Below are 12,119 nucleotides of genomic sequence, written 5' to 3' on the forward strand. Positions count from 1 at the left end.
TATCATATCACATGGCATGGCATGCTTTCTGAACATAGCCAATGCTACCTGTCTCTCAAGTGGTTATATGCTGAAGTTCTTTTCATAACTTAACCAGCTGAAATTCAAGCTTCTGCCTAGTTCTAGAGAAGGATTTTCTTGTCTTACTGCTGCATAAAAGATTAAACAAAGTAAAGTTTAGCATGCCTGCTAAGCTACATGAGAAGTTTTCCAGTTATAGTCATCATGGGTGGTGCTTGTAACCTTAGACATTTTCAGTGAATGTCCCTTTAACTACTCTTAATGTTTGCAAATAATACTTGACCATGGAAACTTGTTCACTAGTTTATTGAAATTAAAAAAGATTTATAAAACTGAAGACGGACATTTGAAAGGATTTTACATAAAGCAACAGTTGCTAACAAACAGATTAGGCAGTCAATTGGAATTGGACTCATTATGCACGCCTATAATACAGATGTGGGTTCCTCAGACTCATCGTACATGTATTTGATACCAATCCCAAAAAATAATCCTATAAAAATTGCTTCAAAGCCCCTTTTGCATTGCAATAGTGCAGCAAACCACAAGTAAACAATTTCCTGTTAACCTGTTATTTCAAATATAGACTGAAAAGGCAACAGGCGTTTTGTGCAATTTCATTTTAACAAACTTTAAGTTGAAATATCAAATCTACACAGTGCTGTCCCTTCACAGAAGGCAAGGAACTGCTGGTTCATCATGTAGGTGGGCGTCCACGGTTCTGTAAGCTGTGAAAGTGTGCCTCCTTCAGGATCTGGTTGATGTGGATGTAAGGACCTTGACTTAGTGCAGACTGCTCATGGAAGGATGGGGGGGTGATAGGACTGGATGCTGCAATTATCTGGTTTAAGCTGGTTTCTGGACCACTTCCTCTGTCAGGGCTGTTGATGCTACTGCTACTGCAACTGCTGCTGCTATCACTGCTGGAGGACTATGAAACAAAGAGAAGGTTAACAGGAAGGTAACATTTACATTTTTATCCTATACATATTTACACAGCTTGATTAAAAAATTTTTGTTCTTGTTATCTCCCTCCTACAGAGTTTCATGGGTCACACACAGTCCCATGGACAAGTCAGGAAGTAAATATACTGCATGCCAAGAAAGCACATTCAGTTGCTTTAGTGACTGTCAGACCAATGAGAAATTTCAGGAAGCCCAGGTAATGTGCAACTGTGCCCACTAACCACTAGGCTGTTTGACCCAACTTACTGGAAAACCACAGGGTAACAGTTCTTTAATAGGTGCTCAGACTTCGCAACTGAATTTTAATAAAATTTTTTGCAAAGAACTGGAAAAGCAAGAACGAGATTTTAGTAAATTTCATGCGTCTTTAGAGCTAGGTGAAAAGTTTCATAAAATTCCCCTTTCCCAAAATTTGGTTTGAAACAAGTTCAGAAAAGCTATGCACGTCACATGAAGTGAAACATGCAAAGTGACATGAGACTTAAACATTAATGCAACAGGGTACTTGGTATACTTGCAACACATTTCCACTATGTAATTATAAGTTAGATTTCAGTCCTGGTTCTTAGTTTTCCTGCAACATAATGCACTTCTCACTGCAGTATTGCAGTGAGAAACAGTTACCCAGATATGTGTGTTAGCCTCAAGGCTACTAAGGAGCAAGCCACTAATTCACATGCAGAAAGTAAGACAGAACTCATAATTTGGTTTGCATAAGAAACCAGTGTTTTTCTTTAACCAGATTAAAATGTGTATACACTTTTAATGGTCATGACACCAATAAACTTGTCAGTTTCACACAAAGTGTATTTTCTGTGTTTCAAGAGACCTCAAGTGGTTTAGGCCAAACAAGTTTAAGGGCAGCCAATATTTTCATGGATTTGCTTTAGTTGCAGTTAAACAGTTTCCTGTTTTGTTATGCTTGTGCATTGTTCACAATGTTGAGAATCAGAAAGTGAAAATATCTAAATTTGTCATCCACTGTGGATTAAAAAAAAACTTAGCTGAGCATTATAAATAGAGTAGACTTTAAATATTTTAATCTAAAAAGTACTGATAATAAATTTTAAAAAATTAACATTTGTAAAAAGTTTTTTTTTTTGCCTGGAAGTGTCCCTTTATCTTGGCGTACTTTACTTTGGCCAAAAGGAAGAGAAATGTTGGCAAATATCTACATATCCCTGTAACAAGTCCATCTTGTCCCTCAACTCTTAGTTTGATTATAAGGCAACTACAGATTTTGGTATGAGGTACCATCATACAACTAATGTTTGTACTGTATAAATCAAGATTTGGGAGCCATTATATATACATATACACACACACACTTTTTTTTGGTGGCGTACCATTTCTTTAGAACTGTCAGCAATTTTAAGTCAAGCCCAATAAGATACACCTTTACCCAGATATAACGTGACCCGATATAACATTCATTCAGATATAACGTGGTAAGGGGGGGGGGAGGCACTGCGCGCTCCGGCAGATCAAAGCAAGTTCAATATAACACGGTTTCTCCTATAACGCAGTAAGATTTTTTTGGCTACCGAGAACCATGTTATATCGAGATAGAGGTTTACATTTAGTGTGTGTTTGTACTCGAGATACAACCTTGAAAAAGAATCTACTACTGAAGAACAGTACACACTGTAGGGTTTACTCCAAGATCTGGAGCAGTGGTTGCTCACAAATCTCAGACTGCAACAGAAGCCACTTACATAATCAGCCAGAATTATCCAGGCTCATCAGGTCACTATATAAATAAGTGTTTGACATGGACTATGACACCAAACTATAAAGGCAGAGTGCATAACATTGATTTATACAATAGGTTATAACGATTCCACCAGAACAGCAGTGAATTCCACTTTGTTTTTTAGCCCAACTATGAACAGAGAAGCAAGAAAACAGCTGAGACTGACAGAATTGTTGAGTCTGGATTATGGGCATTTGAAATCAGTGCAAGAGCACTGAGTGTTAGAATTAACCAGGTCAACTAAAAAGAAAGGATTTCAAACTTACTCTGTTAAGAATGCAATGATCAGTCAACACTGCATGAGTGACTAGCTATCTTTTCTACAGGTATTATACAGAGGTTTCACAAGAAGGGGGTGCAGGTCACTAATCCACATTTGTTAAATCACCTTATTTTTCATAAACTACTTAATGCATAAAAAATAAACTGTGCGCTTTTACACTCAGCAAGTTACGGCAGCCTTGGAGAGAAACCCACCGCACAGGACACTTTGTTTTCTTTTAGTCTGCTTTCCTTACAGTTTTTCGTTACAGGCACCTTCTGAAAATCAAGGTAAAAGCTATGATCAGTACTTAGTAATAATCAATATTTAAATTTCAAGTCTTAACAGAACACAATTTTTAGCGCCATTAGTACTGACTGAAGATGGTTTCCAGTATCTAAAAGCATTCTAATTTTAACTGTTAGGTGAAAATACGGCACAGCATGTGTCCTGGGACATGTTTCCTTCTTCTAAGGCTGTTGACAGGTCTCTCCAGTCGTCATACCATTCTCCATTTCTTTTTTTTTTTTTTTAAATCAGATACAAAACTCACTAGAATGTGAAGCTCTTTGTTGCCCAAATCATATTGAAGACATACCTTGTGATCAGGTTGTTGTAAATCACTTTCCTTATATACAGGACCATAATTAGGCAAATATAGTGTCCCTTATAAGATCATTGCTGAAATCATAATTATCTACACCACAATAGATGGCTACCAAATGCAAGATCAAGGAGAAGTATCTGGAGAAGGGTTACAAACATCTGCACCATTAAAGGGCATCTTCAAAATTCCTCTTATATCTACCTCACTTGATATATCAATACATATACCAAGTAGTTGTAATGCTTCAGTTTGGCAACAATTATAGAACAGAACTCGAACACAAATGATCAGTTAAGTGTTTCAGCTTACTTTGCTGTTCTGTAATGGAGCGCCAAGCAATGCCTGAATCACAGAAACTGAAGCATACAGCCATTTAGACCAGCATTTCTCAAATGCAGACACTGTGGCCGCATATGGCTACCAGGAGCTTTTCATGCAGCCACAGCGTCCTGGGTGATGAGCAGTGGCCCTCCAGGGCCACTAGCAGGGGTTGGGCCCTGCCCCACTCTGGGGCCACAAACATCAGAAGAACAAGCAGCCAGTGTAAGCTCCCCACCTTCCCGGGGGTGGTGGGGGTTGACCTTCAGCCTCAGGGGCTTCAGGCTCTGGCCCTAGGCTCATGCCTCCACCACACACACACACACAAACACACCATTGCCTCTGGCCACAGGTGTGGGCCCCAGACTCCATCTATCCCCAATGCCCCCAGCCTGCTCTGTGTTCTCCAGCTCTTGGCCCTGCACTGTTCCCCAGCTGTGCGGTGGCAGGTGCTGGTCCTGGGCTCACACCCCCTGCCCCACCTCCCCAGCCCCCACGGTGTCCTCTGCCCCCGGATCACAGCCCCATCCCCTGCTGCCTCACTACCCATCTCCCCATCCAGGGCTTAATTTGTCCCCTGCTTGGCAGGGTCGAGTAAGTCAGTTATGAAAAGTGATATTTGTTAATATCACTTCTCACAGAAACAGACTTACTAGCTAGCTAGTCTAAAACACAAAAGAAACAAACAAAGACAAGAACATGCAAAACACCTTACTTGTTTCTATTCTGTTTAAGTCCAGTAAAGCATGGTTCTCAACCCAGGGTACATGTACCACTGGGGTACTGCACAGATCTTCCAGGGGGTACCTCAACTCGTCTAGATATTTGCTTAGTTTTACAACAGGCTACATTAAAACCACTAGCAAAGTCAGTACAAACAAATTTCATAAGACCATGACTTGTTTATACTGCTCTACATACTATACACTGAAATGAAAGTACAATATTTATATTCCAATTGATTTATTTTATAATTATACGGTAAAAAATGAGAAAGTCAGCAATTTTTCAGTAACCGTGTGCTGTGACACTTTTGTATTTTATGTCTGATTTTGTAAGCAAGTAGTATAAATGGAGGTGAAACTTGGGGATTAGCAAGACAAATCAGACTCCTGAAAGGGGTACAGTAGTCTGGAAAGGTTGAAAGCCACTGCAGTAAAGAAGAGACAAATGGTACATTATTTTTATTGAGTCTGCAAAAAACCCCTACATCAGGGGTCGTCAACCTTTGGCACGCGGCTCGCCAGGGTAAGCACCCTGGCAGGCTGGGCTGGTTTGTTTACCTGCCGCATCCGCAGGTTCAGCCGATCATGGCTCCCACAGGCCATGGTTCACCACCCCCGGCCAATGGGGGAGATGGAAAGTGGCATGGGCCGAGGGATGCCAGGAGTTGCCGACCCCTGCCCTAAATAAATAAATTACAATGATTTGGACAAGTATATGCACATATTTGTTTTTCCTAAAGTATTTTAGGAAAAAAACTGTTGGGGGTCATCAGCAAGAATTGGTGGCCGCACTCTGAGACCACCAAAATTTTTGTTGTGAGAATCCCTGATTTAGACCAGAGTCTGAGATAAGTTTGGAAATAGGACTAAGTAAATCATTTTGGGATCGGAATTACGAGCCGCAGATACCACAGTAACATTTGTGGAAACTAGCCTAGCTACAGGCTTGGCAGAACCATGTTCAAATTCTCAGAGCAGTACCAAAAATAAATAAATAAATCAATCACATAGCAGTAACCCACTCAGTTGATGGAGGAGTATTTCTAAAATCCAGGGTGTCCTGTCCTCAGCCTGACTAACCAATGATAAGACCACTGTTAGGAAATGGGGTCAACGAAGAAAAAGATTATTCAGGAAGCATAAGTCAGCCAAAATAATGAAGATCCCCATTCTTCCTCAGGAGAAAAAAGTTCTTAGTACTCCTAAGAGCTGATGGAAGTGGCGCAGGCTGAGGGACATACTGGCCACCACTTCCAGCAGCTCCCATTAGCCTGCAGCAGCGAACCGCGGCCAGTGGGAGCCTCGATCAGCCGGACCTGTGGACAGGGCAGGTAAACAAACAGGGCCTGGCCCACCAGGGGCTTTCCCTACACAAGCGGCAGCCCTAGTTTGAGAACCACTGTACTAGTAGGTATAGTCAAATAGATAAGATTTTCAAACTGAAAACATCCCTTTAAGTAAATCAAGCTCTGTATGATGATTGGAAGACAGAAGTTAGCTGTGTCTTCAAACTGAAGGCAGGGGAGAAGATGTCAGAATTACTTAGTTGCAATTTCACTTAAATACTTTGAGTGCATGCACGCAGAGGAAATGCACTCCCCTACCCTCCATTCTTACCAAGTTTAGAGTTACAACTCCCCTCTGCCCCAAATTCACCAGCCTGGAACTGTTCTGAAATTCTATCAAGCAGAGGCTGCCTTGTTTTCATGGTGATTTGTCAGTTACAAAGCAGAGATGTTACATATGGTCAGCACCCTGAAAGCCATATAAATTAGAAGTATGTTCATGCACCATAAGCAGAAGATTCAATTTCACAACTTGGCATGGGAAGTCTTTAGAGAGATACTGGAATAACAATCTAATTTCATGGCATGCTTGATTCAGTGATCTAAAAATCTTTGAGAGACCAGAAGAAAGGGACAGAAAAGCCTGAAAATTAGACTCTTGCATAAACTGCATGCATCAGTGACAGAAATTGTGATGTTTAGTTCACATGGGCAGAGGTATTTTTAACTCTATTGCCAAAGCTGCAAAGCTGAAGTTGCCATTTCACACAAACACCTGCATTGCATTATTAGATTCAACAGTTTGATTTCACTGCTGGAATGGCAGGTAGAGAATCCACTCAAGGCTCATGCCTATGCTGTCTGTTTGCAGATAATTCTTAGAATCATAGCAGTTAGCAATAGCAAAGCTTTATTCCATCATCTACTCTCTCCCTCCGCACGTATACAACATTATTCCCATCTATGTTTTTACTGCTTTGTCCAGTCTAATGTTAAGTGTTTATATGACAAGCAAAGGTGCTTCAGCCACTCAATTATCCCTCCCCCCAATATTTTTAATTTCATTGTTCCTAGTTCGAACTCTTGCTATGCACTAAATTCTTCCTGCTCTCTCCACAAAGTTTGGTTCACCCATAGCTGCTTGACACCCTCAGAGAGATGTTTCTATTGGATAAGTGATTCAAGGTCAAATGGAAAGCAGATGTTTCATGTACTGCTGTTATACCCAAGAACAAAAGGGCAACCTCATCCCAGGAAGTCTTACTTCCAGAGAAAAGATAATCAAAGAAGCCACGGGCTTTCAGATGAACAGTTTGATTGTAGGGAAAAAAAGTTTAACAAAGTCATGGTTTGTCACACCAACCACTCCTTTAAGCAGCAAGACTTGTCCATCAGTTTAAAATTAAATAGTTTAGAACTATGACAATAAAATAAAGAGTATTTTGCTTAAAATAATGTAGCACACAACTTTTTGTATGGCCAAAATACAGTGCCAAGGCTAACAGCTTATACTAACTGAAATGTGTACTGTGACAAAGTTCCTCCTCCACCTTGGTAGGTCCTGCGCTTATTGGCGGATTTGTTCACCTCAGTGATCTTCCCTTCTTGTGGAACCCACAGTCTGAGTCAGCTCCTCCTGTGTCTGATCAGGAGTTGGGAGGTTTGGGGGGAACCCAGGCCCGCCCTCTACTCCGGGTTCCAGCCCAGGGCCCTGTGGATCGCAGCTGTCTATAGTGCCTCCTGTAACAGTTGCAGGACAGCTACAACTCCCTGGGCTACTTCCCCATGGCCTCCTCCAAACACCTTCTTTATCCTCACCACAGGACCTTCCTCCTGGTGTCTGATAATGCTTGTCCTCCTCAATCCTCCAGCAGTACACTCTCTCACTCTCAGCTCCTTGCCTTCTTGCTCCCAGCTCCTCACACACACTCCTTCTCCTCTGGCTCCTCCCTGCCTGACTGGAGTGAGCTCCTTTTTAAACCCAGGTGCCCTGATTAGCCTGCCTTGATTGGCTGCAGGTGTTCTAATTAAAGTAGCTATCTCTACTGCCTTCTAGAAAGGTCTTAATTGGCTCCAGGTGCCTTGATTAACCTGGAGCAACTGCCATTTGGTTACCATGGTCCTAGGGATTTGTTTAGCCTGGGGCTAACATACCTGTTTCTCAGTACTTTACTGTAGCCATCTGGCCTTGCCCCATCACAGTACCAAGCCTCTTTTTTGCCATGACAAACAGCAGGCTTAATAATAAGTGGTCTACACACACAAAAAGCCCACAACATTGCACACATTTAGAAAACAATCTCATTACCATCCCAAACATGAGGAAGTCTGCTTCCTTTGCACACCTTTCCCTGTCCATTTGCAGTAGAAAATTACTGCAATTCAGAAATACGTATATTAACTTCTCAATGTCAACATATACAATGATTTAGGCAGCACTGGATACTAGTAGCACAGTTTGGGAATAAACCGTGGCAATTAGTCTCAAAGCTAGAAAGACAGTACTTTGCCCTTGCATAGCACCTTTTTTTGTGCGGATCTCAAAGTGCTGTGAAAGCAGCTAGTTTAGGATGTGATCCAATACCCACTGAAATCAGTGGAAGCCTTTCCATCCACTTCAATGGGCATTGTGATCTCAGTAGTCACACAACCCCTGTGAGTTAGGCAACTATTAACAATGTTTTACTGATGGGGAAAACTGAGGAACAGAAAGGTTGAGAGGTTACCCAATGTCACACAGAAAACACATGGCAGAGGTAGGAGGAGAATCCAGCAAGCTAAAGTCCAAGTCCCATATTAACCACTAAACTCTCTCAAAAAACTGAAATACTTGGCATCAATATAGTGATTTGCACACATTAAATGAGCACTATTGCCTACTAAGAGCCTGTGTACCACAACATTTACTGAGCTCACAGAACTATTAGCATAGGGAAGAGTGCTCATTAGTTCTATCACTTTTCAATCATTTGTTACTAACAAGTATTTAAAAAAGAGAAAAGGCTGAATTCCTAAGTAATGTGTACAGCCAGACAAAGCAAACTTATGTTCTTGTTACTGAATCCTTCCATTTGTCATCTTCCCGATTCTGTTACATCTAATTTCAGACTGTAAACTCTCTGGGGGCAGAAATGTATCTTTTCTAGCTGTAAAGTGCTTAGCATACTTTGAAAATATATTTTTGCACAGCATCCAATTAAATTAAATTAGTAGTTATAAAACACAAAACCATTTAAATGAAAAATAGTCAATTGCAATGGAAAACATGCCGATTTCCAAATTGTGTTAACAGAATTCAATACCTGAAGTGCAATTTTGTGCCAAGCCTCAGAATTTTACATACAAAACATGTAATAAAAAAAAACTACTAAGTTTTACTTAGCTGTTCTCCATAAATGTGATTATACACATTGCACTTATTATTCCAGCTCAGAAAAGTAAGTGAAATATGGAATCTAATTGGAAAACATTTCACCTCAGTATCCCAAGAGTCCTGAAGGACGGCATTTCTGGTACTACGCTTTGTCTGTGGGATGTGGCCATCTTCTTCACTGCCATTCCGTCTCCTCTTCCTAAAAGAAATTTATGGTAGAAGAGTAAAAAAAAAGTTAACCGCTCACTCACAATTTATATTACCTCATTCTGTAGTCAACCCCATGAATCTGTGACTCAACAAGCAGCAAAATCCATACACTATAGCTACTTATTTGATTCCTCAAGAACCCAACAATTGCTTATGACTTTTCATATTTTGCCTCAACTGCTCACCACAGAGTACTGGGAAATACATCTCCCTCTCTATGTAACCAGCTGGAAGTTTTCAAGGCAGTCCAGGGGATTTGGATTCATCTTACATTAAAATGAGAGAAAAATATGTTTAAATTCTCTAGACTGCTTTGAAAGTCTAAGCCATACATATAAGACACTTATCTAATACACAAACATTTCTAAAAAAAAATAAGCCAGGGATTTCTGAATGACATCTCATTAGAAGGAAAGCAGCAAGGAAAAGGATGGGGGTGACCAAGTTTTCAGTAGCTACCCAATTATATTCATCTTGCTTATATAGATCCTGCAGTTAGACACCCATGATGACTTGCTTTATTCTCTCAACTCTGACAGCATTTGACATTAAATAAATTTCCTGGTCAACATTTCTTTAAACACTGAATGAAAGCATCTCAAGTGAGGCTTTGAAAAACACAACATTAAAGACCAATCCTGTTAGTCTCTCACTGTTTGGGATGGTTTTGCCATCCTCTTATGACATCATTGTTGCGTCATATTATGAAGACATAAACCTAACAGCAACCAAGAGGTATTTAACATTTTAGAGATGCTGTCATCTCTTTACAAATTGGCAAAACCTTAATACGAGTGGCACATAACCCTTTCCCGTCACTTTTACAATGATGGTCGTCAGAATCAGAGCCCCAACATGCTAGGTGTTGTACAATACCTAGACAAAGCTATTCTAGCTTCTGGGAAACAATACACACTATATGATGGGCTTAAACAAAGCACTGATATTGGAATTTGCCTACAAAGACAGAATTAATATGAAAGCCAAGCTGTTATTTGGTCAGTGCCTTCTGGATAACAAAATAATAGTGCAGCTTTATTTGTATTTTTGTGGCATGTAAGAGCCCCCAGTAATGGAGCAGGAAGCCACTCTGCTACATGCTGTGCAAACAGAACAGAGATACAACGTAAACTCTTTGGGGCACGGATTGCATACAAGACAAGAAATAGATACAGATGAACTGACGTGGGTGTAAAAGGAAGCCATGGGAAAACACTGATCAGCATGATATGATGTGGTTTCAGCACACCAGCAGCCTAACTCTTGTCAAGTTTTCTGTAGCACTGTGGCAAAGGAAAGTTTTGAGGAGGGATCTGAAGGAGGATAATGAGGTTGCTTTATGGATGTTTATGGGGAACTCCTCCCAAATATGAGAGGCAGCATGGGAGGAAAGTGCTAACACGTGAGATACAGGCTGGCATTGAGAGCCAATCAGAGGTGGGAGTGGAAATTATTACACTGAAAGAGGATAGGTAGAGTAGGACTGTGTAGTGCAGGGCCTTGAAAGTAAAGGCAAGCAGCTTCTTTGATATGATCAAGAAGAGGAAGCCACTTGAGGGATAAGAGAAGAAATACATGATCAAGGTGATGGGGTAGGAAAGTGATCTTCGTAGCACTATTCTGAAAGGATACGAGCAGGGGGCAGATTGCATTTGTCAAGGCCAGAGAAAAGGATGTTGCAGTCATTGAGATGCCAGAGAGGCTGAGAGCCTGGACAAGATTTTTAGCTGTTTAGATAGATACAAAAGACCATATCTTAGAGAGATTATGTGGAAGGAATCTGCAAGATTTAGACAGTCTGGATGTGAGGACCTAGAGAGAGGCCTGGGGCGAGGATAACAACCAGGTTATAGGCAGGATGGTTTTGTTATCCATAGTGAGCAAGCAAGGAAAGACATAGTGGAAAGGACTGGGAGAAGGGGGAATGATTAAGAGCTGTTTCAGCCATGTTGAGCTGATCACTAGACATTCACTAGCTGTCAGACAGAGGCTGTGTAACCGTACCTTGCCCCCAGGCCCTGCTGTGAACTCCCCCACCCTTATGCTGCCCACCTAGGTTATGTCTATATTGCAATCAGACACCTGCAGCTGGCCTGTGTTAGCTGATTCAGACTCCTGGGGCTAAAAGGCTGTTTAATTGCCATGTAGACACTTAGCTTTGGGCTGGACCAAGTGAGGTGGGAGGGTCCCAGAGCTCAGGATGCAGGCTGAGCCCTAGCACCTACACAGCAATTAAACAACTAGTTCCTCTGAGCCCACAAGCCCGAGTCAGCTAGCACAGGCATGCTACAGGCTTGCTGTATCTGACTGCAATGCAGACATATCCTAGGTGGGCAGTGTAAGGGGAGGGGTGGGGGGAGTTCACAGCAGGGATTAGGGGCAGTGTGAGTGGGGGATCAAGACCACATGAGGGGACAGTCTGTTAATGTGCCCCCTCCCCATTGCCGTGATATCATCAGTTCTTTCCTCCCCCATATAGTCCTTCTTCCCCTATGTGCTGCTCAGAGACCCCCCCTTAGAACCTTCCCCCAGCCCCTCCCCCATGCAGTCCTGCCCCCCTACACTGCTTAGGGAACACGCCCATCCCCTCCCCCCCCC

General features: G+C 41.7%; 1 protein-coding gene across 3 annotated transcripts in view; it reads right to left on the reverse strand.

Annotated features, from left to right (window-relative positions):
* Nucleotides 1-311: 311 nt before the first annotated feature.
* Nucleotides 312-12,119, reverse strand: part of VCF1 (VCP nuclear cofactor family member 1) — a 13,545-nt gene continuing 1,737 nt past the window's right edge. For 2 of the 3 annotated variants that reach the window (XM_032797272.2, XM_032797271.2), the window contains exons 2-4: nt 9,414-9,510; nt 3,218-3,280; nt 312-952 (exon numbers count right to left, since the gene is read on the reverse strand). In XM_032797272.2, the coding sequence (XP_032653163.1) occupies nt 719-952; nt 3,218-3,280; nt 9,414-9,510 (394 nt within the window). In that variant the 3' untranslated portion in view covers nt 312-718. The remainder of the gene's footprint in view (nt 953-3,217; nt 3,281-9,413; nt 9,511-12,119) is intronic. The other variant, XM_032797273.2, reaches the window with a different exon arrangement.

The sequence above is a fragment of the Chelonoidis abingdonii genome, chromosome 13 (genome assembly GCF_003597395.2).
Source record: "Chelonoidis abingdonii isolate Lonesome George chromosome 13, CheloAbing_2.0, whole genome shotgun sequence".
Taxonomy (NCBI): Eukaryota; Metazoa; Chordata; order Testudines; family Testudinidae; genus Chelonoidis; species Chelonoidis abingdonii.